General features: G+C 37.8%; 2 protein-coding genes across 3 annotated transcripts in view; both read left to right on the top strand.

Moving 5' to 3' along the window:
* The window catches only part of arhgap18 (Rho GTPase activating protein 18), a 30,701-nt gene extending 23,621 nt beyond the window's left edge, over positions 1–7,080 (top strand). For both annotated transcript variants that reach the window (XM_042503888.1, XM_042503887.1), the window contains exons 8-18: positions 309–380; positions 529–622; positions 1,402–1,493; positions 2,194–2,271; positions 2,423–2,582; positions 2,675–2,757; positions 3,315–3,521; positions 4,347–4,481; positions 6,240–6,361; positions 6,452–6,507; positions 6,715–7,080. In XM_042503888.1, the coding sequence (XP_042359822.1) occupies positions 309–380; positions 529–622; positions 1,402–1,493; positions 2,194–2,271; positions 2,423–2,582; positions 2,675–2,757; positions 3,315–3,521; positions 4,347–4,481; positions 6,240–6,361; positions 6,452–6,507; positions 6,715–6,806 (1,191 nt within the window). In that variant the 3' untranslated portion in view covers positions 6,807–7,080. The remainder of the gene's footprint in view (positions 1–308; positions 381–528; positions 623–1,401; positions 1,494–2,193; positions 2,272–2,422; positions 2,583–2,674; positions 2,758–3,314; positions 3,522–4,346; positions 4,482–6,239; positions 6,362–6,451; positions 6,508–6,714) is intronic.
* A 4,076-nt stretch (positions 7,081–11,156) lies between these two features.
* sel1l (SEL1L adaptor subunit of ERAD E3 ubiquitin ligase) lies at positions 11,157–26,963 on the top strand. Its single transcript, XM_042503506.1, has 21 exons — positions 11,157–11,699; positions 11,838–11,875; positions 13,630–13,825; positions 15,852–16,019; positions 17,142–17,247; positions 18,040–18,202; positions 18,317–18,370; positions 18,751–18,810; positions 18,902–18,983; positions 20,184–20,338; positions 21,442–21,498; positions 21,593–21,661; positions 22,049–22,126; positions 22,380–22,442; positions 23,597–23,684; positions 23,949–24,097; positions 24,216–24,381; positions 24,605–24,679; positions 24,840–25,012; positions 25,846–25,974; positions 26,139–26,963. The coding sequence occupies exons 1-21, from the start codon at positions 11,615–11,617 to the stop codon at positions 26,409–26,411; spliced, it is 2,427 nt and encodes an 808-aa protein (XP_042359440.1). The 5' UTR covers positions 11,157–11,614; the 3' UTR covers positions 26,412–26,963.

The raw sequence follows: 26,963 nt of genomic DNA, 5'->3' as shown, positions 1-26,963 counted from the left end.
CGGGGGAATCCTGTCAGGGGCCACATTTGGGCTGCGGGCCGTGAAGTTGAGTATTACTGCAGTCTGGCGTACAGGTTGTATGAGTAGTTTGAATGCTGGTCTTTAGTGCCATCTGCTGGTTGAAGCTGGGACGTGCTACGATAATAATCCCCTCTCATAAAGTTAAAGACAATTCAGGATGACACAGCCCACATTCAGCATTCAATGTTAACGTCAGAAAATAATTTGGCAGAGTGTTTACTTTTAATATTTTGTCCCACAGTCACTGACGCCACTCTGTCTCCTGTCTTTTTGTTTATCCTCCCCAGAACTTCAAGCTGCTCCGAGATAAAACAGGTCAGACCAGAATAGGAGATCTGTCTCCTCTGGATATGAAAAAGGTACATGTCAATTTTTGTTTTATGACTTGTGGTGTCGGGGTGCTGTAATGATGGAAATTTCCCCAATAAGAGATTCGAGTTGTTCCTGACACCAGTTAATATTTAATAGTATTGACTTATATGCAGTCTGTTTTTAATGATCTGTCAGGTGCGTAGACTGGTGCTTGTGGAGTCGACCGCTCTGTTTGACACTGCTGGGATAGACCTGAAGGCACACAAAGCTGTCAAAGTCAAAACTAAAGGTACACAAACACACAATCACACACACTCACTATATTAAGACAGACTTGCAGCTGTCCAGAGGAAAGAAAAAATCAAAATGAGATCTCTTCTTTGTCCGGCCCATTCCTCCTAGGCATAACTGTGCTCAGTTTAACATCATTATGAGATGTACTGATTAAATTCAACTTCTGAGAAATAGCCTCAGCCTGATCCTATTTTAAGATCCTAGAATTACCCTTTTTCTCTGTCACTTAAATAATCTTTATTTGTCTAACATAATACGCTCCCGAGATAACAATAAATATCCAAAAGAAAACTTGAACAAGTCACAACTCTGTGTATTTTATCTGTACACAGAGTTCGGAAACCTCTGAGGAGATTGATTTTTTCTTTTGCTCCTTATTTCTCCTAAGGAGGGGTTTAAGAAAAACAGATCAGAATTTAGTAACTTTAAACTAAGAAGCTGATTTATTTCTTAGAGACAGAGGAAAGACTATCATGAGCAACATTTTCCTCTGGATAGAATAACCCTGAAACAGACTTTCACCTCACACACTAAAATGGCACAAACAGACGTGCAGAGAGACACAAACTAAGACATAACAACAACAAACAAACAACAAAAAAAGAGCATTTACCTGCACACAAACTGGTAAATGTGTAAACACTGACTCACACAGAATCATTAGAATTAGCTCAAAAATAGCTCCAAGTTAACATGTGTAGTTACTGTATGATGATATTTCAGTTTCACTAAATATTTGTGTGTCTTTGTGTCTTTGTGTCTGTGTGTGTGCAGAAAGTGGTCTATTTGGTGTTCCTCTGGCCACTTTATTGGAGCAGGACCAGAAGCGGGCTTCTGGGACCAAAGTGCCATTCATACTGCAGAGGGTGAGTGCCAGCCAGTCACACTGTCCGTCTGAGACGTGCATGATTCATCAGTACAGCCATAATGAGAGGAAATATTACTGTAGTGTTTGATCAGTCAACACACAGTGCAGCCCGAATCCAAAGTAGAAAGTATATAAAGTTATGTAAATGTGTATTTGTAACCAAAGTGCTTGGTGCAATAATAATAAAATATTTATATCATTTGAATGTAGAAAAATATACCAATACATAAAACAATATATAAAACAGTGCAATACACACCTTTAGACCTACATAAACAACACAAAACAAAGTGCAGCTAGAGAATACATTTTAAAAAAAAGAAAAGAAAAACAAACCACAAAAAACAAACCACAAAATAAAATAAAATAAAATTTAAGAAAGATTGCATTGTTAAGGTGCAAAAGGTCTCCCAACATATAGTAGAAATGGCTGCCAGATTTCCTATAACCTCTCAAATGCTTGTATATATTTATTTTTTGTGATCCAATTTTTATTTAGTTTCTTTGCAGAGTATGATAATAAATTATATATACATATATATATATACATAGATATACATACATATGCGCAATGTCACTTGTCATTTGTTATAGGTATATGTGACCATTTTGAGCCCAATTTCTCTTTATGATTTAGGGACTGACTTTTCATTTTCTACTTGTGATGTTTTAGCTTTGTTTCTCTCTCTTATTCTTAGCTCATTAGTCATATTGAGGAGGAGGGATTAGACACGGAGGGGCTGCTACGGATCCCTGGAGCGGCCACAAGAGTTAAGGTGTGTGAAAGCATTTGACTGCCACCTTTGCAGACACATTGTAAAATATTTAAATTGTTTTGTTTGTAGCATAAACAGAGTCAAGAACGGCTGTTAAAGTTTAGTAGTAGTGAAACAAACTTCCTTTTGTGTGTGTCCGTCCCAAATCCAGTCACTGTGCCAGGAGCTCGAGTCCTCCTTCTATGACGGAGTGTTCCCATGGCAACAGCTGAAGCAGCACGATGCTGCGAGCCTTTTGAAGCTGTTCATCAGGGAGTTACCGCATCCACTGCTGACTGTGGAGTACCTCAACGCTTTTATTGCAGTCAACAGTATGTACAGCATCTGTTCATGAAATATTCTGCTTCATCACGACAGACTTTTTTTTGCATTTAGCATTTCTGTGTGTGTGTTTGTTTTTTAGAGCTCCCTACAAAGAAGCAGCAGTTGCAGGCTTTGAACCTGCTGGTCCTTTTGTTACCGGAGCCCAACCGGGATACTCTGAAGGTAAATGCACGCTCAGTTTGAAATGTGCTGCATGTTTGGCTTCAGTAATGGGCTGTTTGTTATTTGTAAGAGGGGAATGTGTGGTGCAAAAAGGGGGAGGCATGTCATATATTTTTTTAAGGACTGGGGAAAGTCTTTTTTTTTTTAATTGGCTTAGGGGAGGGGCATACAACTCTAAATGTTTGCACTTTGTATTTATTTTACCATCAGTTTTTAACGAAAACATTTCCTCCAAACCTGCCAAAATTATGCCACACTGTGAAATAAACTAATTCTTTTCACCTGCCTTAAAGTTTTAAGTTGCCTTTATTTGCCCACGCACTCAGTTTCACTTTAGATTATATTTCAACTACAACTTTTTACTTTCAAACATCAATGGGTTCGTTTTTAAAAATGGGTTCAAGGCTCAAGGAAGCATGGTTGTAGCTCCAGGCAAGGTTAAAAAATTTAATTAATAAAGTCACAACTCAGCCACCAAGTAAAGAACAGTCCCCAAATAAGAAACCTTTGACTACTTCTATTATAAATGTTACTTTTTTTTTTTTTTGCTCGCTCAGGCACTGGTGGAGTTTTTCCAGCGTGTGATCGACCACCAGGCCAAAAATAAAATGACCCTCAACAATGTCTCTGTCGTCATGGCGCCCAACATTTTCATGTTCAAAGGCTTCCGCTCCAAGGTTACTGAACAACAGGAGTTCTCCATGGCAACCAGCACAGCCAACATCGTCCGACTGCTGATTCGATACCAAAATCTTCTCTGGACAGTAAGAATAAAAAAACAGCCCTCTGGTTTTACTGTGTATATATATATATATATATATATATAGTGTGTATATATATATATATATATATATATATATATATATATATAATATATATATATATATATATATATATATATATACATATATATATACATCTATACTGCCATTGAAATCACCACTCTAACCCTTTGAAACCTGAACTAATTATTTTGATTTCCTGCAAAAACACAGAGAGAAGACGATGAGCAACTTAACAAGACATGGCCCCAAAAATTAGCAAGAAATTAGTAAACAATTACAAGAAAATTACCTGAAAATGGGCTAAAAAAAGAAGAAAAGACAAAAAAAGATAAAAAAAAATAAAGACATAAAAACACTGTTATACAGTCATACAGTCACAGTCATGATGAAAAAAAATATTTTTTTCTGTAACATAATTATTATAAATATATGATATATATAAATATATTATTATAACAATTAGGAATATAGTATTTGTGAAATTTTTCCTATTTTTTATTTTTAAATGTCCCCCTTTAAAACTAAAACAATTTTCTGGTCTTTTTCTTGTCACCCTTTACTAATTTCTTGCAATTTTTGGGAAAATTCTTGCCACGTCACTCACTGCCTTTTCACCCACGTTTTAGAAAGAAATCAAACCAATTTGTATCTGTGTCAACAGTGGTATATTTCAAATAAATGGAGAACAATATTTTTCAATACATCCTGATTTTCCCTTTAAATATGGAAGATCGTACAGTGTGCACAAAGGTTATCAAACCTCTTTTTGTGTGTGTGTGTGTGTGTGTGTGTGTGTGTGTCCAGATCCCCAAGTTCATTATGACTCAGGTCAGACAACAAAACATGGAAAGTCATCGGAAACAAAACAAAGAGCGAGCTGTAAGGAAGCTGCTGAAGAAGATTACCACCGACAAACCATCTGATAAAGCTGTTCCTGAGGTACGAGTTTAATTACTGTGGCTCTGTCAGTGTCTTTTTTGAGAAATCATTCTTTTTAATCCTACTTAGAATAGGAAACCGGTAACAATTTAAGTAACATATTCATTGACATGTGCAAAAATAAGGATAACAGGAAACTTGTTTTAACATGATACTCAAGTATTCAGTCCACCAAGAAACACTCCACAAAAAAAAAAGTTAAATTATTAAAGTGGGAGAAAGAATCTGAACAAGGGATTTCAGAGGAAAATTGGTTAAATATGTTTTATTATGTTTTTGTCAAATGAATATGTTTCTCTTAAAAAATATATTTTAAAAAACTACAAAGAAAAATTCTATTGAGAAACTGTTATTTAAGAATCAACAGTTGATTTTATATTATTCTAACAAGGTTTGAACAATTAATGAAAATTTTATTGAAATCATTATACAGCCAACTGCAGTTTTCAATTCACAGAAGGCGATACTTTGTTAAGGCAAAATGTGTGTCAAAATACCATTTTAATTTAATTATTGTCATGCCACAGGGATGTCCTGACTTACACATCATATTTTGCAGACTTAAACATAAACTTAAACATATTTGTTTGGTACAGATCAATACAAAAGAGTCACAACAAAAATTTCACAACATCTCTAAAATAGTAAGACACATTAAAAACCTAATTAGTCACTATTTGATACCAACCAATCATCCTTGGATTGTCATAGGAAGCACTACTTTTATATACAGTCTGTGAAAAACAGCGGCATCTAGTGGTGATGTATAGAAATGTTTTTTATATGTGGGTTGTTTTTTTTTCTGTGGTGCAACATGTGGGCATCAGGAGCAAAATACAGGACAGTCAGTACTCAGTCATAAGATACTTACCCTTCATCACACTCGTGTGAATGTTTTTCCCTCGTCAGTATATTGCTTTTAGATTTATTAAAGCAAATGAGTATGGATCCCGTTATTGTGACAAGTTAAAAAAAACAACTTTTGTTTTATAAGTTTTGTGGAGCTCTCAAAATCCTTTTTGGCAGGGTACATTTAGTATTAATTTCATGCATTTGGGTGAATTTCTTTTTATTTCAGCAATTTGTGCCTTTTCTGAATCTTAATTAATGGTACTTCCTACTTCAACTTTACATAGTTGTCTTATCTTTCTGTTTTATGCCAGATTTCTTTTATTTTCCTATTGTTTATTTTTTATTTGTGTTATTTTTTAGATTTTTTCATGTATTGATTGTGTAAGAGAGATGAAAGGGAAGAGAGAGGGGAGCAAAGGGCCCTGTGCGGATTCATTAAAGCATTTCTTGTATCAAAATAAGATGGAATCTGCCCAAATTACTTCAGTGATGAAGATTAATCTGATGGTCACCTGTGGGGATTTTTGCATTTTCCAGATTCCACTAGTTGGCACTTTCTATAGGCTTTTTTGCTCCATGTCTCTAAATAAATAAACAATCAAGGTCCTTTGGCAAAGACGCAACAATGCTGTTATTCTGCAAGAAGGCCAAGATACTGGAGTGAAGCAGCATATTGTATTACAGAGTTTAAAGAGTGCTTCACCCTGCAGACTCTGCTAAGTGCTTTGAGCTCAAACAGTGTTTGAAGTTCATTAAACAGAAGAGCAGGAATTTATCCAAGTCCACATTCTTGTTCTCTGAAGTCGCCGTCTGTCACTCTCTCATGTGAGTGTTTGTGTGTGTTGAGGACAGTGTTTCGTTGTAAAGTGTTTACAGCCAGTGCTGTGCTTGTATGTTTCTCTGTAGGAGAGCTCGCAGGGATTTATTCGAGTTCAAGCACCACAGTTCAGTAAAGTGTCCATGGCTGTTCAGCTGACTGAAGAGCTGCAGGCTGCTGACGTGTTAACACGCTTCCTCAGCCAGGACAGGTACACGTACAGTGCTTGTACAAATACAAATGCAGTATTTGTCTTGGCCAACTCTTCCTCTTATTTTTTTCTCTCTCTTTCTCCTCCTAGTTCGGTGGCGGTGAAACGAGATGAGCTGTGTCTCTATGAGATCGGTGGAAACATCAGTAAGTCCCGCTGCAGCTCAAATCTGATAAATTACAATGTTCAGAAATATGTAGCCTCTGCTGAAGACCTCGCTGCGTAGCCAACAGGCCTAACGGTGAAAAAATGTACTTCCTGCTGAAGGTCTAAAGGCCATAGATGAGTGCAGTAATCCATCACAGTTATAATAACTACATTATGTTTTTTTCTCTTTTATCTGTTCTCCTCAGAGGAGAGATGTCTAGATGGAGAAACGTATATGAAAGACCTCTTCCAGCTGAACCCGACAGCAGAATGGGTCATCAAAGCTGTGCAGCGATAAACTCAATAGCATTGAGCTGGATAATCCAAATTTTCACAACTGTGTCCTACTGAGAGGAGACGTCTCCTGGTTCTCTGTGGTTTCTGCTGGTTTTGGATGTACACAGAGTACATTGTCGCTTGTCAATTTTTGAACACATGACTTCACACATCAAGGTTCCTCTGACAACTGCCAATAAATGCAAGTAGTCCAATGGCAGTTTTAAAGGAAAAGTTATCCCCAAATCAGTAATACATATTTTTCTTCTTAGTGAATACACTCAGCAACTCACTCCAAATAAATCTAGACTGATAAATCGGGCTGCAGGGAAGAGGAAAAATGTGTGTTTGATTTTGGGGGTGAATTGTCCCTTTAAAATCTATGAGACCCTTTTGGTGCAATCTGATTTTTCAAGCACCCTGCCTTATGCTACATGTTGTAATTTTGTGCCTCAGGTACCACCAGCCTATCAGACAGTGTGCAGGCGAAAGAAAACCACTTGTTTTTAGACGTTCATCTCTGTAGCCCTGACACACCACTTTTCTTTGCTGTAGTGAAAATCCACCATTTCTCCCAGTTTGACACAGCACTTGAGTCACAACGTTGTGATTCCTAATATTATGGGATACTGTAAGTATTAACAGTTGTATACTGTGATTTATTGCCACTAATCACTTTGATGTGTCTGCAGGAATGAACTGAAATGATATAGTTTGGGAAAATTTTATCAAAACTCTATTGAATCATGAATCACTTGCATAAAATAATGCATCTAGTTCCTGTATAACTAATTCTGAGAGCATTGGCTTTTTTTTATTTATATTTTTATTAAAAGCCCTTAAAGTCACGGTCACAATATTAAATGTGAATATATCAAAGCACTTCACTGTAACCAGAAGAGGATGAACATTGAAGTGAAAGAGCGTACATTGAGGCATGGATAGGGGCTTCATAGAGAGGTGATGACGTACTGCTGTACTGTAAGTAATTAAAAAGGGAGGGGCCACTTATACCTCAACAGTGACCCCAAAACCTGTCATAAAAATGCCGTCACTGATGGCTAATCAGGACACGCAATGATGACATCACTGTTTTCATGGTACACTAATATTTCTGTACATTCGAACTTTTTAAACCTTTGATGTTTGAGTGTGTTTACTTGTGATCCATCTTCCATCATCTTCATTTAATAGTGTACAAATGTGAACAAACAGTTTTTTTTATATATAATTATATATATATATTTAGTTGCCTGTGTGTTAGCTTGCATGAAATTCATCAATTGCCTTAAGTTTTGTACCAAAGAATCGTTACGTCAAGATACGTCAGACACTAAATAATTTTAAAGTAATAAATTGATGACTGTATAAATGGCCTTCAATGATACACTCTCATATTATTGGTTTCAGAAGTTTCTGGACCTTTTTGGCTTTTGGTGTTGTTGTTTTTGGCTGCATGCTCTTCACAGTCTGGATATCAGTTGATATATTACACTGGCAAAACTTTATTAATCCAGGAATAGAAAAGCTCCATTTTATCTTCTTGGCATATAGTTGTGCTTCTCTTGGCTTCCAACAGAGTCTGTGTGGTTTCTCACAGTTTCGACAGCCGGTGGAGGATCATATCTGCACCACAGAGTCAAACGGCACGGATATTTCTCTTGTAGAAAGCTGTGGAGTACAAATAATGTGTCACTGTTTGAAATTTTCTTTTAACTGAGTCACTCCCTGCCTTGTATTATCATGTGTACTGTGAATGTTTTATTTTTTTTTCCAAATAATGTCTTATTAACTGCCTCTAAAATGACCACTAAAGCAGCCTGTAAATAAACATGCAGCCATAAATTACCTGCTGGTGCAAGTGCTTATGTGTGAAGAGAACCTAAAAGGGTCCGTGTACGTGGAAAAAAATTCGTTTTATGACTTCAAATTTGGCACAAACGTTTACTTTGACTTAAGGGTTGGTAGAATTTGGAGGTCATCATAGGTCAAAGGTTAAGATCAATGTGACCTTGCATCTGTCTCATTCTCGTGAATGCAATATCTCAAGAAGCTCTTGAGGGAGTTTCCTCAAATTTGGCACAAACGTCCACTTGGACTCAAGAATGAGGTGGTTAGAATCGGGTGGTCAAAGGTCAAGGTCATTGTGACCTCACAATATGTTATTGGCCATAACTCCTACGAATAAATCCTATGCCTATAATGACAAATTTTCTCACAAACTTTAATGTCTAATGGGATAAAATGGTGAAGTAATGACATTTTCTATCCAAAAGGACTTATTTTTGACCTTTTCAAAAGGTCAAAGGTAAATTGCACTGTGACATTGCTACAAAAACACCTCTTGTCATTGTTCAGCGTCATATCTCAGGAACAGAAGGGGAGACATTTGGTCAGATATTGAATTGGTGACTAATCTTGGATGTAAAATGTAAGTGCAACTTGATTGGTTTGCAGAGGCATACGACCCCAAGGTGGCAATTATAGTTTTTAATTTTGCTCCTGTCTGTGTGTCTTATGAATATTATCCGCTGGTTAATGTGCAGACCTTCTTAAAGTAACTCTGCTCTCTCCATCAGGGAGCTGACAGCCCAGACAAGGTCCTCCTTCACATTCACCTAATTTCTCCTGAGAATTAATGGCCCCAGTTAGTCAAAACGTCAAAGTGCTAATGGTTTTAGTAGGACTTAAGGGGCCTGAACCATTATGGGTCAGAGACAGACACCGAACGCAACAGAGCACGGTCACCTTTCTATCTGGTAGTTGATCCTGACTGCAAAAGTATCCAGTGATTGTTCACTGTTTCAGACTTTAATGCAAAACTCTTACTGTTCACCTCTAAAATCAGTAGGAAACAGAAAAACATTGTAGACAATTCACAAAGAAATGTGTAAAAAATGAACTAATGAGATGGAAGTCTTTTGTTCTTTGTCTGCTACGCTGTCTCCCATGAAACTAATAGATATTTCTGTTGTCTACCAGTTAAAAACAGTTATATAAGTAAACCCAGCAGCTGTCTCATACATATTCCAATACTTTTGTCAGCTTTTAATAGTAATTTCTTCATTTTATTCTCAAAAGCTTTCCATTAGGTGTTTATAGTGACCATGTTGTGTCATAGAGATAATTAAGTGACAGTAATACAGAATACATTTGCATATTTATTTCACATTTTAAATACATTATAATGGTGTTTATTTGTGAATATTTTTTATACTTCTAAATTTCTGATTTACTTGGTCATGGTGCTACTTATACTGTATCTAAAGCACCTGCCTCTGTGGTTATTTATTTATTTATTTACTTACTTTATTGAATAAAGGATCATTACAAAAAGACACACTGATACATAGACATGAGGACAAATCAAACAAAAAAAGAGTACACAAATAAATAAAAATATATATATATAAAATGAAGAGAAACACACCTAAAAAAGCAAGCAAACAAAAAATAAGGACGCTCACATTTCACAATGCCAGGTTACATCATATTATAATCATTTGATAAGTTAAGTGTTTTAATAGTCTTTTTGTTCTTAACCTTAGCTGACAGGGTGCTATATTGCTGAAAGTCATTAATTAAGTGCAGGAAAATTAGTTTATTGTCTGACCATTTTTTTTCTTATAACTATTACATTTTGAAAAATAGTAAAAAAAAAAAACTAAAAAAAAACTCATGATATACAATTTGTTATTTTCAATTGTATCTTGCCTATAGTATAACATTACACCAACTCTATTATTTCAACATATATGTTAAGTTTCTTTTTAAGAAGGCTTGCACCATCAATCCAAAACATTATTTATTTATTTATTTTTGCTGGGGTTATCAATTCATCAAAACATTACAAGCAAGTGAAATGGTCAGACTTAGTATAAAACAACAAACAAACACACAAATCAGCAAAAACAAGGAATTCAATGAAAATCCCAACTCACAAAAGTCCCATTTAAAATCAATATTCAGCTTGAATTTTTATAAAACACTAAAGGCTGCTTCCTTAAGCTTTTTATATCTACAGTATTTAAATTCCAAATTTAAATCCATAAGAATGAATCTTAAAAAAAAATCTAGATAGATAGATAGATATACTTTATTGATCTCAAAACTGAGAAACTGGGAATGGGACAATAATGGGACAGTAATAGAATTCATTGTGTTTCTAATGTAATTCACTGCGGTTATGATGTTACTGAAACCGTGTCCGCCGTCTTCATAACGTGTTTTGATGTCGTGGACAAACCCATCAACTAGAAACATAATTGTGTACGCAGCTGATTCGCTGGGACGGCCTCGGCGCTCTCTGATTGGCTACTGTAGAACTAAACGCGCTGTGATTGGTTGCATTGCGAGAACAGGAAGTGTCGCTCAATAGTAGGGGCTTAACATTGGCAGCTAAGTAGTGTCTGGTTAATATAAATCATAAAGGATAAAGCTTTCTGCGTGTCGCGGATAAACTCGGATGTTATGAGTTACTCGGCAACTGTTTTCCAGACTGAGGATAAACGTATTTAGTGGATATTTCGTTGTTTGTTTGTTTTTTTGTGCGGCTATCTAACGTTAGCTTGTTAGCTAGCTGGCGTTAAACGTCATTTAGGCAATACTCTGCTAGCGTAGCTTTGCACTGGAATTTGTTTGCGTGTTTGGCAGCTTTAGTTGCTAAAATCGACCGAGTTTTTACCCAGAGACGACACGTTTCTGCTTTGCTAGGCGTGTGCGAGTTTATTTATGCCACATGTAGCGTGACTCAACGGTAACTGAATGTTTGGTGATAGAAATAGCAGCAGCTACAGCTAGCAGATTGTTAGCCTGTCAACATCAACAACAATGGGCTGCAAAAGATATTTAAAGACAAGAACCTTTTATTTTTTGACTATCCTGCTGATTGTCTTCGTCAAAGGAATAATAGCCGGTAAGTTGGATAGGTAACTGCGTGGACAGACGTGTCTACGTTTCTGTAACTGTTGTAGGCAGCTGTTTATATTTAGCAAACAGCTTTGACCATCTTAAGTTTACTCTGTGTTTACTCCTGACGTTTTTATACTTTCAGACGAAGAGCAACACGGGAATGACGGTCCAGAGTTAAAGGTAAGTCATGAGTTTATTTGCTGTGGCTCCTTAACTTAGCAAATTAACCCCTTAACATAAAAGATAACAAATGTAACAATACATTTTTAGACATTTGATACATTGCCCTGCAACTTATTCATGCAAACATTATTAGAATAGTCACTTTGAAACACTAAACACTCAAGCTGGACTTAAAATAAAAATTATTTAGTCAGCAATAAGGTCAGTGATATGAAGAAAATATGAAAAGGTACATGGAAATTACCAGAAAATGCGTTTGAAAATAATTAAAAAGAGTATATTTAAATCTAATATGTTATCCCTACCCTTTTCCCCTAGACCTTTTCCTCTAAATCTACTAACTTATTGCAATTTGTTGAATATTTCTGACCAAATTACTCATTACCTTTTTTTCCCATGTTTGTTGTGGAAAGTTTACCACTTTTCTCAGGGTTCAAAGGTTCAAATACTTGAGAAAGCCATTTGAACGCAGCAGAAGGAAAATGATGTTGCTCCAGGTTTCAAAGGGTTAAACCCCATGAATAAATATCTTGATTAATGTTAGAAGTGTAGATGTGACGGAGATCATACTTCTGTAAAAGATAAGCTGGAATGTTATTTATCTAGAGGGAAATTGCTGTGCAGAAGTTGCATACAAAGTTTGAGGTGTGCAGATACAAAGCATGCAAAAATTGCTAACATTATTAAGTAGAAAAGCAATGCACAGTAAATATAAAATACCATATACATCAAATTTAAAACATGATATAAATTAGATAACAGTAAGGTGGAAATTCTGAAACTATCCCACAGTAAGGTTCAAAATATAAAACTAGCTAACAATAATGTGCAAAAATACAAACAATAAGGTGCAAATAGATGCAACCAATGTATCCAATGTAAACAAAGACACAGACAGGTTACCAGTAAGAGTAGGAATCATCAGATCATGATTTTTTTTCCTCCACTGTAGTTGATTGTATAATGATAAGTAACTATGGTTCCTTATGCTTTTGGTTTTGTTATTATTGCTTGGGTCATTTATTAGATAGTATTTCTATAGGATAGGGATCACTGTTAAGTTTACAGATCATCTGTATCAAAAATATTCTGTAAAATAGCCATCCACTGATTTTTCCTAATGCACTTGTATTTTTGCACTTGTACACTTGTAGCTTTTTTTTAACACTTGATTTTTGTTTTAACAAAAATGTTTTAAATGAATAGAGAAGAAAAGTACATCACAAAACAGACAAACAAATAAAAGGAAACAAAAAGGACAAAAATATTCATCCCTATAACATAACCAGTGGCACAGTCTCTCATTTTGGTGTTGACATGTAAACATTATCCATTCTCTCGACACCGCTCCGCTTCAGCTCTTATCCTGTGAGTTGACATTTCCATATCATATAATTCATTCACTATTGTCAGCTTTTCATCTTGTGTTGGTGGTTCAGCTTTTTAACACCTCTTGGTGATGGCCTTTTTTGCAAGCTGCAAACAGAATTTTCAGTATTGTCTGTCTTCTGTTAACACAATGTCACATTACCAACGTACAGAATTATACTTGATCCAGGTATATTATGGCCTTGGATTTTTTCTAAATGCATGGCTATGACCCACATTTACTGCCCTACATTTTCTCCAACATGGTTGCCCAATAGGGAAGTATTTGCCTTTAATCTGAAGTTTAATAGAAACCTGAATATATTCAATGTATTCAACCTATTTTGATATGCAATACAATAACTTCCTTTTTTTGTCTTCAGTCTTACCATGACCCAGACTCTGAAGAGGAAGACGTTCGTCTGGCGTCGGAAATTGCAGCTGGTGCTTCTGTGACATCTGGTCATGAAGCCTCACCGCCAGAAGAAGTGAAAAATCTACCTGGGGACGGACTGGAGGGAGAGGAGAAGGAGGACCTGCCCGAGCAGCCTCCTCCAGTCGAGGAGAAACCTAAAGAGGGTAAGGACTGACATTTTTTTTTAGCTCAAACAGTTATACTGTAATACAGTAATACTGGAAAAACTCCATGCCGTTCAGCCAGAAAAAAAAGAACAGCAGCAGAATAACTGGTTATTACACCCTCAGGTGCTTTAAATCCTTTAACATGTCTTACTGTTGATGTAGATCTATTGAATATTATGAGCTGAATTTTGAGCTTCTCTGTTGTAACTCCTGAACACACGCTCTGCTTTTTCTGGCCATGGTTTGTTTTCTTGTCTTACGTATACGTATGCATCTCCGAATGTCTGTGTGAGACAGCGAGCATAAGCTGGCATACTCTCTGTGACTGGTAGCAGACTGACTTTTGAGTCGAGAGTTTTTGCCTGTCCAATTAAAGCCAGGAAAGGATGGACGAGTGGAATAGCTTTGAGACGTTGCACAAGAAACTGTGGCTTCAGGCAACTCAGCAGTGAGGATTTAAAGTTTATACCACCTTAAGATAAGCAGTTCAGGGTTCCCATGCAGTGTGGAAATATATGGAGTTTGATTTCAGTAGAATATGGAAAAACTATTTGTGTTTCCAGACTATTGGCCCTATTATGTTTGCTATAATATGGAATTCAGAATCTCAAGAAAATAAATTGATCATGCAAACAGAGTGTGTTTTTTTTAATGGTGTTTCGAGCAGGCGGCCAGTGCAGCAAAAATATTTACTGCTGTGTGAGAGAATGCAGGCCGGTGTGAGGTTGATGCCGTAGAAAGCAAGAGATGAAGTATGGCGTGCGAGTGAACGCACACTCCCATGTGGAGCTGCCTCTACGCCGTACGTCACAGCCTCCAAAACAGCTCTGCCCCGAGTGCCGTATAACTGAACCCAACCCAGACATCCACAGCCAAATTAGTGTGAGACAAAATGTGCCGGTGTCTTTAAATTGCAGTACAAATAACCAAATATTAAGCTTGTCTGAACATTTATGATTTATGCAACAATGTAGTTTTTTCTGCTTAAGGAAACCTTGACAGCTGTGTTTATAATCATTTGCCTGGACACAGTGAATAAAAACGGCTGCACAGACGATGTGAAAATGAAATGATTTGACTTTGACCTTTAAGGGAACATATTGTGTAAGCAGCATCTGTTAGTTTACTTCGTCTTTGACAGTGGAGTGTAGTCCAGTTTTCTGCATTTGACTTTATGTCTCTTTTCTAGTTCCATGGTAATTGGACACACTCACCCCCTGTGATATTGCTGGTGTTGAAGAGGTTAAAATAACAAAATCTGAATAAAACTGCAACGGTGCAGCTTGAATAAAATGCCGTGCATTGAACTTGTCTGGTGTTAATAGATTTTTTTATGATCGACAGTTTTGAGTTACTGGGCTGTCTTGCAGACCAGTTTTAGGGCATGGGAGCTTTGTTGAGAATTTTTCAGGGTTAATAGAAGCTTCAAAGGTGTATGAGAGATGACAGGATGTTTTTTTGAAGTATCAGTTTTCAAGTGTTGCATCTAAAACATGAAAACCAGCCACTTTAGCATGCAGGTCTCAGTAGCTCCTCAGTGCCCTCAGGCTTTCTCCTTATATTAAGTCAGTTTTTGGGAATGAAGACTGTTTTGTTTTATTTCGTGAGCTTTAATGAGTATTGACACGTTAAACCTGTTTTCAGTTCTGCTGACTCTGAGCAAAGACGAGTGTGGTTTCTGTAGCGGCAGATAGGATAAACGGTAAACCCCTTGAGAAATCAACAGCGCCTTGCACCTGTGGCTCCTGTTGCAGACAGTTGCATCATTTTACTAGGGGATTGTTAGTTTCTCTTCTGCTGTCATGTTGCATAAGTTTAATATTGAGCTTGTATGAAGATGGACATTTATGATGTTTATTAACAAGAACAGACTTTGTTTAATATGAAGTTTTAAATCTGTGGTTGTAAAAATAGGAGATCACAAGGGATATGTTAACATATGTTCAGTGTTATCACACTGTATCCAGTTGTTTTTACTTAGTTTCGTTCTGCTATTACAATTATGTTTTCTTTATAAATACAGTTCCTGTGGTGAATGGAGGTACAGCCCACGGAGAGCCCTGCATCTTCCCGTTCCTCTTCCAGGGGAAGGAGTACTCGGACTGTACCACTGATGGACGGGGGGACGGACGGCTGTGGTGCGCTACAACCTATGATTATGACCAGGAGAAGAAGTGGGGTTTCTGTGAGAGTAAGTCTTCCACTTAATATCTTGGTTCTTGTGAGGTGAACACTATAGATGGGACAATACATGATTTTTTTGCGGATTGAAATAAAAAACACAATAAATTTGTTGTGGTAAATTTCCATTATTGGGATAATCATGAATATTGTGTCCAACAGCATCCAAAGACACTGCTGCAGTGAAAAAGACTCAAAAAAGTTTTAAACACACCAACCTCAAAAAAAGCAAAAGTTCTCAATCAATTATTGACATATTTCATTCATATTCAAATATATAATGTCGTTTCAAATAGTTTCAAAGCCTGGCTTTTTAAGATTGTTTCTTTATTTTTCACTGAAAGGGGTACTCACAAAAAAGATGTGTCCTTTCTATGATGCAATAAAAATATTTTTTAATAATAATAACATTTTTCTTTAACATATTGTAAGGTTAAGCGTTTCCAGTATGTTTTAGATCCATTTTAAGAGTTTTAAACATATTTTGATGATTTTTGGGATAACATTGTCAATTGCAACTCTGTCAGACAACTCCTGTTTAAAACGTTTATTTCAACAGCAGGACATATTGAGTTTGGGGTTAGACTCCGGCCTCATCGCTCCCTGCAGATATGTTAAAATGAGATCATTTGGGAGTGATCCAGCAATAGCTGCACTGATAAGGCAGAGGGAGAGCTGGGGAAATTTTGCAGCTGAAGTAGACTGCCAAATTGAAAGGTTGTTCTTTGTAAATGCCATATTTCCCCCTCAGGGATCAATAAAGCTTTTCTGATTCTGATGGATAGTGAAGTATGATGTGTGTGTATGAATCAGTGCAGCCCGAGTAGACTGCCTGAACTATCTTGCAGGCTACATTTATTCAGCACTCCCCCCCAAAAAATGGGACAGTGTGACTATTTTACATCCAAATTAAAGAGATTTCTATGGAATTTGTTTACTGATCATTATTTCCTCATCAAAATAAAAGCCTTTGAAAAGCTCAACAGCTACTGACCCTGACGATGAAAACCGCCTTTAGAGCACATTATGGTTTTATTTCCAGAATTGCAGACTCCACTGTGCTGCCAAAGTTTATAAATCTTTTTTCCTTTCGTCTGCGTGGTCTCATTGGCTTCTCCTCTTTTTCCTTTAGCGGAGGAGCAGGCACAGCAGAGACTGCAGGCAGAGGAGGCTGAGGAGCAATATCAGACTGTGCTGCGCATGCTTAATGCCACCACCAGGAGGACCCAGAAGAAAGAGTGAGCTTCTACCCTCTGATTTATTCCATTGGTGTCTAGTTTTACTTATTTATTTGTTTACTTGTCAGGAATGATGCAAAAAGATGTTATAAGAGATAATAAATGTAATACCTATAGGATTTCTAGCAAAGGCTTATTTGTAACCCTTGTCCCTGGTTAGGCTTTTTGCTTAAAAAGTGCAAAAGTTATACATATCATCATTACTATGATGATGTTAAATTGACCACATAATAAATAGTGATATTCTTATACATGTAACTTGATCATATTATTATACTACCAACCTGCTTTTGAATGCTCCTTTTTTAAAGACATCTGTATTTTTTTAAGATTCATTTGGATTTATTTGTAACAAAATGCTGTCATTTTGTTCAGGGACAAAAGAAATTATCTTCATCTAAACACTGACGATGGCTGATCTTAGCTCTATTGTTTTTCAAACATCAGAGCTGCTGAGATTTCATGTTTCTTTTAAAATGCAGCTAATTTAAATATTCCTGCAACCAATCCAGTCTTGTATGTATTATTATTATAAATTTATCACATGGCCTAAAGCTTCTAATTTCCAAAAGAGACAACATCAACTAATTTGATCATAAATTTCATTTTGGAATGGCTAAATCTGTTTTATTTGTGCTTTACTGCTGTGCGACTCTGCTCAGGACATCCTTATTTGCTTTGGCTGTCCTGTCAGTTCTCTCTGTTATGTAAATATAATTTTAATCATGCCCATATCAACATGTCAATCTGACTTCCCTCATGCCACCCCTGCTTACCCAACCGCTCTCTCAGATTATACGAAAAGCTGCAGAAAGTAGCAGAGAAAGGCCATCAGAAAGCCATGGAGAAGGTGGCGTACGCCATGCTGTTTGGAGACTACATGAACCAGAACGTCACTAAGGCCAAAGAAATGTTTGAGAAGCTCGCCATGGAGGGCTCGCCGAAAGCACAGACGGTACAGATCCCATCCAAAACGCTAATGTGTCACTTGGTAGAGAAAAGCCGTTGGCAGTCTTATCAAAAAGGCTGAATATTTGTGTAACTCTGCGCTTTGTTTGCTTTCAAACAGGCTCTCGGCTTTCTGTATGCAGCAGGACTTGGAGTTAACTCGAGTCAGGCTAAGGTACTAGTTCTTCAATGACTTAAGTTATTTTTTTATTTTAAAATGTATTTATTTTTTATATACTTTTTAAAAAATACTCTAATCCTCTATTTTTTCCAAGATGTGAGGCTCCGTCATGACAGATAACCAAGATTTTTTTTTAAAAAGTAGAAAAAAGAAACAAAAGTATCAATAGATACTTTAAAACAAATGCATCAAACACTAAAAAGGTTACAATATTATTATTGTAGAATATATTTAATTTATACTGAGACATTATATATTACTTTAAATGCACTTTTTGTAAGTTACTTTGGTTAAGGCGTCTGAAAAATTTGTGTTGTATAATTTCTGTTTCTTTTCCAACAATTGTTCACATATCCACATTCTGTGTTCGTCAGGCCTTGGTTTACTACACCTTCGGCGCACTGGGTGGAAACTTGGTTGCTCATATGATTCTGGTGAGTTGATTTATCTATCAGTAGAGCAATGACATAGTTATGGTATTTCTTGAGTATAAAAACAATAACATGTCCTCGTATTGTTTATCAGGGTTACAGATACTGGGGAGGTGTTGGCGTTCCCCAGAGCTGCGAATCAGCGCTAACTCACTACAGGCTCGTGGCAAATCAGGGTGAGAATTTACTGCAGTTTTTAAAATATAATATTCAGATGTGATGTTTGTGTTTTTAGTGGGCAAATAACATGGGGGTATCCAGAAAGCAGGTTGTGTGAAAACTCTGAGTATGTTAATCCTGAGATGAGGGAAACTCTGTGTTATCTGTTCCAGAAAGAGAGTCAAGTCAAACTCTGTCGCCATGGTAACTGACTCAGTCACCATGGTAACTGACTCAGTCACCATGGTAACTGACTCTGTGAACATAACCTGCTCGCTGGCAGGTTTTCTATAAGAAACACAGAGTTTCTACTTGTCTTAATTAAATTTAAAAAGCATCCAAAAAACTAAAATACCACCATACAATAAAAGACAGTAAACAAAATCAATAATCAGATATCAGTTAGTTAAATAAAAGTACCATCCCCACCTTTGTGTGCACCATAATCTAATGCGTGGTTATCATAGTAATTCTCAGTGCCATGGAGAAAGTGTCGTGTCCATGGTGTGTGCTTTGTATCAATATCAAATGTTAATTTACTCAGCAGGATATTAGACGAGAGGACATATATGTGTTAAAACAGCATCTGTATGGGATTTAAATGACTATATGTTAAAATCGCTACTGAATGAATATTAACTTTGTTTAACGTCAAATATGAATAAAACCAAAGTGAGGTCAGCCTACAATCATGGCACAAAATCAAAATTGATTCGATCCACCACTTTTTCACCTGTATGCTATGATTTTAATAAAGTGCGGTTAATGTTAAGTCAGTGGACACGTGCATTTAAACTTACAAATAGACACAAATGACATGGGCAGCCCCATGCTGCTTTTCTCTCCTTAGCTGCTGCAGCTGTGTTACTTTTTTTTCTAAATATGGACTCATATTCGCCGTAGGCAGCATCAGGACCTCTAGTTCCAATGGGGTAAAGTAGCTTGGTTTCTTTTTTTCAACAGTTGCCATGGTGAATCGCGGTATCGGAGCTCCTGCTGAACTCAGGGTGAACATACTCAGAGTTGATTTAACTAATTCAGATCAGCTGTTGTGGAACCGAATAATCAGAGTTTCACATCTCAGAGTAAATCAGCTCAGAGTTCAGGGTTAGGTTCAGAGTTTGTTGACGCTCCTTTCTGGAATAATCCACCTGATCAAATTCCTTCTCCTCCACCTGCTTTTTCTCCACTCCTCTGTCCACCACCACCGCCTCCAGTGGCCAGTGATGTGTCTCTGACGGGGGGCTCAGCGGTGCAGAGGATCAGGCTGCTGGATGAGGTGGAGAATCCGGGATCTACCAGCGGGATGTTGGAGGAGGACTTGATCCAGTACTATCAGTTTCTGGCTGAGAAAGGAGACGTACAAGCTCAGGTAAACTAGTGTCATCATCAATTAGTGTCCTTTGTTTAATGCAATATCTGAACCAATCGGTTATAATTTGATGATGATAAAACCTCTGGGGGCAGTGGCCAATATTTTGAAAGATCCGGTGTAGCCAGCGTATATTTGGGCCAAGACATATTTTCCGTGTGCTGCTCATTGTTTACAGTGTGATTAACAACTTGAGACAGGTCCAGAAAACATTTTAGCTAATCTTTATAAACAGATATTTGCATATGAATGCAGATCAGTTTAAAAAAAGATAACAAATAGCTAAATCGTAATCAGACTGATCAGAGTTGATGGGTTCTTAGATTGCATTTCGGCCAACGAGTTCATCTCTTTTGCTCTCCACATGGGCTGTTGACCTGAAGGCAACCAAAACCTGCTCAAACATGATCCGTCAAGACTGCTATGACTAATAAATGAAAATCAGAGCCATTTCAATACCAAAGTTTTGTATTGATGCCTAAAGGTTCTGCGTACATGTGCAAATGCAGATTTATAGAGATTAAGCTCAAAGCTGCAACAATTTTATATTCATTTTAACATGAGGTGATATTACCCTTCCATTAATAGGTTTGGTATCTTTTAAATTGGTTCTGGTGCCTAAACGGTGCCTGAGGTAGTATGTTTTTTTTTATTGTAAAGGAAAATTTGAACTTGAAATGTCACTATATATTTTTTCTAACAGTTTAATGTGCAATTAAATATATAAATATGAAACTGAAACTGAAATATGAAAACTCATGTAAAGTCTCATAAAAACCAAACCCTGCTACAATAATTTAACACTAAATAACATTACAGTGCTAATAACAGTAAAATAAGAGTTGGGATCGTTTATTGTCTCTGTAACTAAGCAGACAGACATTTCTCTATTATCTGTTTAGAAGAGCTTGAGATTGCTACTACAGTGAGAATAACTGGTCCACCTTAACAGTCCAGTCCTTAAGTGATTTTGCCCCCCAGCCTCACTTTTCATACAGTACATAAAGCTGAATGAGTGCGTCAGATGTATATGGTATCAATATTTGTTTATTCTACTACTTATGTGTTATTGATGTTAAGTGGGTTCTTCTTTCCTCTGATAGGTGGGATTAGGTCAGCTACACCTGCATGGAGGACGTGGAGTAGAACAGAATCATCAGGTGACTTTAAAAAAAGAATAAAAAATTAAGTACTGTATTGTTATGATTGTAATTTGCACCGGTAAATGTATTTACAATACTTCCTATCCAACAGAGGGCGTATGACTACTTCACCCAGGCTGCAAATGCAGGGAACACACACGCTATGGCTTTCCTCGGCAAGGTGGGTCAAACACCTGTGTGTGTGTCTCTCTGTCATGGAAAAGATGGACACTAATGTATTTGTTTGTAACTAGACGGTTTTATTACTTCTTTTTACACTGACAAGCCTGCTGGACATTTCACACAAACTATTAAAAGTAATAGTAGTACATATTTAAATTAGTACTATTCACCCATCTGTTCCACTTATCTGTTTGCAAACATTATAAATATGTTGCCCATAACCTGTGAGAAATTTGGAGAAGCTGCGGGTTGGCGAGAAGAGAAATGGTCTAAATTGAATAAAAAAAACATTTTGGCATCACTGCTTCAACAGAGGGCGGTGCAGTGCATTTATATTTGAGGCGGTGCATCAGGTTTTTGATCTGTCAATCCTTGTGTCCTTCAGATGTACTCAGAAGGCAGCGAGTATCTCCCTCAGAACAACGAGACAGCCCTGCAGTACTTCAAGAAGGCCTCTGACTTGGTAAGAACGCAGCTGCAGACTGATGTTGTTATCTTTATTTGAAGTGAATTTCCCCTTTAGTCTTTATATAAGTGTTTATTGTTACAGTTATACTTAAAAAAGCAACACTTCAATTGAGGAACAGCTTTCTTTTACTCTGCGCACTTCTATCTCTTAGCTGATGTGTTATTCTGTTGTCTTGCAATGCCATTAATTGCTGTGATACTGTCCTTTTAATCTAGTATTTTCTTTTTTTCATTTTTTATTAATTCAGGGGAATCCAGTGGGACAGAGTGGTCTTGGCATGGCCTACCTGTATGGAAGAGGTGTGCCTGTGGTAAGATACCTTAACCCATTGCGCTCCTTTTTAAAATCATCTCTGAGTTAAAAGGTTTCATATTCTGCTCATTTTCAGGTTCATACTTGAATTTGGGATTTCTACAAGAAAACGTGTACATGTTCTAATGATCAAAGATCTCATTATTTTTCTGTCAGCCTGAATAGATTTATTCACCTCCTGTCTGAAATGCCTTATTTTAACATCTGTCCCTTTAAGCCACCCTTCCAAAAAAACCCAGTCTGCTCTGATTGGTCTGTGTCTTCCACTTCTGCACTCTCAGCGTCTCTGCACCGTCATTGCAGCTGGAAAATGACCGTAATGATACTGTAGCAGCAGTTTCTACCTTTTATATAGTAGAGTTGTGACATTACAGCTTCACAGACGTCCTGACAGCTTGTTTAAAGGCAGTTTCTGAAAAAAATACTGTGCATTTCTCTGTGGACTGAGTGTTGTGAGACTTTGACAGATTTTTTTTTTTTTGCCCTCACTCAGACTCATTCTTATTTGCAGCTTACTCTGTGTTGCTAACATGGCAGATTGAGTTTTGGGGAATGGTAATAATGTGAAATTTAAAAAAAGATCCTGTTACAGTCCAGAGTTATTATAGTTTTGTTTTTTTCATTAGTTTTTTTTCCTTTTATAATGATTGTTTTCAGTTCACTTTCATTTCAGTTAGTTTCTCGGTGGGTTTGCTTGTAACAGTTGAGTTTTTTAAAATTAGTTTTATTGTTTGATATAATTCAGGGGGGGGGTGTCTTGGGGGCAACATTTTAAAAGTTCAGAATCGGTATTACAACAAACAAAACAATGTGAAAGCAATTGACTCACAGTCAGTAAACATATGCACCAGTGCCTCCTCGTGTTGACCAAATTGACAAAGACTAAAACAAAAGACATTTAACTTATACATTTTTATCTTATTGTAGTTATTTATGTAGGTAAAAAATATCATCTCAGTTAGCTTTCTTTTTTCCACTAAAGTCTAGTTTTTTTTTTTACACAGTTTAAGTTCATATGTTTTTTCTTTTTTAGTTTTAGGGAATTATGATAACCTTGGTGCAGTCATTTTGTATATGAGGTTAAAAGCAAGAGTGTCTTTTATGCTGAAATCAAAGCAGCCTTTTGAAAGCTGTGTGCTTTTGCTTCTTCAGAACTATGAGCTGGCACTGAAATACTTCCAGAAGGCAGCAGAGCAGGGCTGGGTGGACGGACAACTCCAGCTGGGCACCATGTATTACAGTGAGTGTTTAGGACTGAGTCTGTGCGTCTGTATGTGCTTGTGGTACACAATGTGTCACGGCCTCCTCCTGTCAGAGCGTCTCCTTTTTCCTTGTTGGCTCTTCGGTAAATATTGCTTCTGCATCTGAAGATTTGATCTTTTACCAGCCCTTAATCCCTCTTTCTCTTCGTGTCCTTCATTTCATTTTAATTTCTGTAGACTAGAATTCTCTTTTTTCCTCAATTTCATTCACAGTTTTTCTTTCTCTTTCTGTCGTTCCTCAGATGGCATTGGTGTGAAACGAGATTACAAGCAGGCACTGAAATTCTTCAACCTGGCCTCACAGGCGGGTCACATCCTGGCGTTCTACAACCTGGCCCAGATGCATGCTACTGGTACCGGTGTGATGCGCTCCTGCCACACTGCTGTGGAGGTAAGGCGCTCTAGAGCTGCTGCTCCGTTCTCTGGTGATAGTGACAACGTTGTACGCCACGGTTACATAGATCCAGTGTTATGATGTGTCAAACCGTGTGTCTGTGTCTCTGTTTCAGCTTTTCAAGAACGTGTGTGAACGTGGTCGCTGGTCAGAACGTCTCATGACGGCCTACGGCAGCTTTAAGGAGGGTGAGACGGACGCTGCGCTGGTCCAGTATCTGCTGCTGGCTGAGCAGGGCTACGAGGTAGCCCAGAGCAACGTGGCCTTCATTCTGGACCAGAGTAAGAAAAACCGTGATATCAGTATCATGAAAGGAAGGAAAGAAAGCGTGTTTTTTTAATTAATATTGTATTTAATTTCTATCACAGATGTTATTGGAAAAGAAAATGACAAATGTCTGTTTTGTAATGCAAATTTCCCAAAAGTTTTGAAAAAGCACCAACTTTGGGAAAAGTAACACTCTAACCTTTGAGTATTTGTACTTGCCTGGATTGTGACAAACAGAAGGAGCGAAGATCTTCAGTGAGAATGAGACCTATCCTCGCGCTTTACTCCACTGGACAAGAGCTGCAGCACAAGGTGAGTCCATCACACACTGTCCCTCATTCATTTTCATCCGTGCTAGATTCATTTTTATTTATTTATTTTTTTTTATCAGGAATCCATCTATAAATGGTTAACATAAAAAAGTCTTCTCAAACCTACAATAAAAGTTGATGTATATAATTCTAATTCCCAGGTTACACTGTGGCGAGGATAAAACTAGGGGACTACCACTTCTACGGCTACGGGACAGATGTGGACTATGAGACGGCTGTCATTCACTACAGACTGGCGTCAGAGCAGCAGCACAGCGCGCAGGCCATGTTTAACCTGGGATACATGCACGAGAAGGGTCTGGGCATCAAACAGGTGGGCGCAGAGTTTCAGATGAGACTCTGAAACATCAGCCTGCTCTGAGGTTTTCATGTGTCCACTAAGGCTCAGTTCTATTTCTTATTTATATCACTACCTCTCGTTTTCGAGTGACCCTGTGCCTCGTTGGAACAGAGTTACAAAGACATAGTGGTTAAAATCTTCTCTTGTGAAGTGGAACAAACCTTCAGGAACCTGATATGTCGATGATTTTGTTTACCTAAACAGATGCAACTATGGCAACAACAGTATTATCACAGGGACACATATCTGATAGATAGAAAAGCATGAATCCTTTCAGTTTTTTTCACAACTGAAGTTTCAGTTCATCTGTCTGAGTAACAAGTCATGAAATTAAAAAAGATCTCTGTTTCATTACCAGGTAACTAACAGTACTTAAATTAAATTTCCAGTGTCCTATACAGTCAAATGGGCAGGGGATGCTACATGGAAAAATGTCAAAAGGTGTGACTGTGATACACAAATAAGGCTGTACTTAAGGTGTAGACTCTAACCTGACGTGCACCTCTCCAGATATAGAACTACACGTTGCGACGACACAGATCTTATGCATGAAAACAGCCAAAATGATCAAAACTTTAAAGCATGTAAAACGCCCCCAACAGTCCTTAGGGGTTAATATTGTTGCTATTAAGCCATGGGAAATGTGTGTGTAGGGGTGTTTTGAATCATTGAAACATTACAGCACTTCACATAAACACCACCACACAAGTGTAAATGATCAGAACGACGTAGGCCACACACGACTAAAAATCCCCCTTTTAGTGGCGTTGATTTAGCAGTTTTATGTTTTTCATGTGGTTCTGCAGGACATCCATTTAGCCAAGCGTTTCTACGACATGGCTGCTGAAGCCAGTCCCGATGCCCAGGTCCCAGTCTTCCTGGCTCTGTGCAAGCTGGGCCTGATTTACACTCTGCAGTACCTGCAGGATCTTAATGTGAGTACTGCATCTTCAATTCGTAGGCTGGAGCTGTGACAATTTGGCTTTGAAAGAAAAGCCCAGAATAATAATTCAGCTGAGTTAAAAGCTTTATCAGAGGGAACTCAAATGAATCATGTGTATCTTTGTCCTCCCTCCTCTCCACGTTTTGCTCCTGTCAGTTAAAGGAGCTGATTTCTCAGGTGGACCTGGACCAGCTCTTGGGCCCGGAGTGGGACCTCTACCTCATGACCGTCATCGCCCTGCTGTTAGGCACCGTCATCGCCTACAGGCAGCGCCAACACCAAATCATAGTTCCCCCTCGCCCTCCTGTCCCCACCCCGGCGCCCCCTCCCAGACCGCCTCAGGAACAAACGCAAGCCCCGGCCGAGCCCCAGGGTCAGGGAGAAACACAAGCCCAAGGCGCGGCCCAGGAGGAAGAGGAGCAGCAGTGAGAAGAAGCCAGACGGAGCGAGGGCAGCGAAAGACAGACAGGAGGCTCTGCCAGCCCGCCCCACAGAGCAGCCGGCGCTCACCAGCTGAATACCTGCTAGTTTGAGCACCTCTCTGGCTCCTCATGCTAAAAGAAGATGGCTGCTGAGCTGTGCAGTCTCACAACTCCCTTTCTCCATTAAAAAAAAAAAAAAAAATGTTGGTCCTGTGCTGAAGACAGACAGTGTGGGCATTTGTAGACAATGGCGCAGAGTGTTGAGAGGAAAACACAGACTTGGGACTTGCTAGTCTGTGACTCAGGATACTGCCAGAAGCACCTGTGTCCTCAGAGTGGAAATAGCCTTGTGTTTGCCAGATCAAATGCATTTTTTTTGGACTTGACTAATCAACATAGTCAACATAGTTGGACTTTAATATGTGCATTAGTTTCTTCTCACTTTCCCTTTTTGAGAAAATCACACAGTGGAACTGCCTCAATCCTAATTTAGTGCAGTATTTAGAAAAAAAAAAAAGAAACAGGCAGGAAAATGAGAATTAAAGTAATTGTTTTGCGA

The sequence above is a fragment of the Plectropomus leopardus genome, chromosome 16, assembly GCF_008729295.1.
Source record: "Plectropomus leopardus isolate mb chromosome 16, YSFRI_Pleo_2.0, whole genome shotgun sequence".
Taxonomy (NCBI): Eukaryota; Metazoa; Chordata; class Actinopteri; order Perciformes; family Serranidae; genus Plectropomus; species Plectropomus leopardus.
Note: the sequence above shows the minus strand (reverse complement) of the source record. Positions and strands in the feature narration are given on the sequence as shown.

Coding starts and splice junctions, on each gene's coding strand:
- sel1l (XM_042503506.1), top strand. CDS start 11,615: ATGGGCTGCAAAAGATATTTAAAGACAAGAACCTTTTATTTTTTGACT. Junction 18,203..18,316: donor GCTCGCCGAAAGCACAGACG/GTACAGATCCCA, acceptor GCTTTCAAACAG/GCTCTCGGCTTTCTGTATGC. Junction 18,984..20,183: donor CAGGCTCGTGGCAAATCAGG/GTGAGAATTTAC, acceptor CACCGCCTCCAG/TGGCCAGTGATGTGTCTCTG.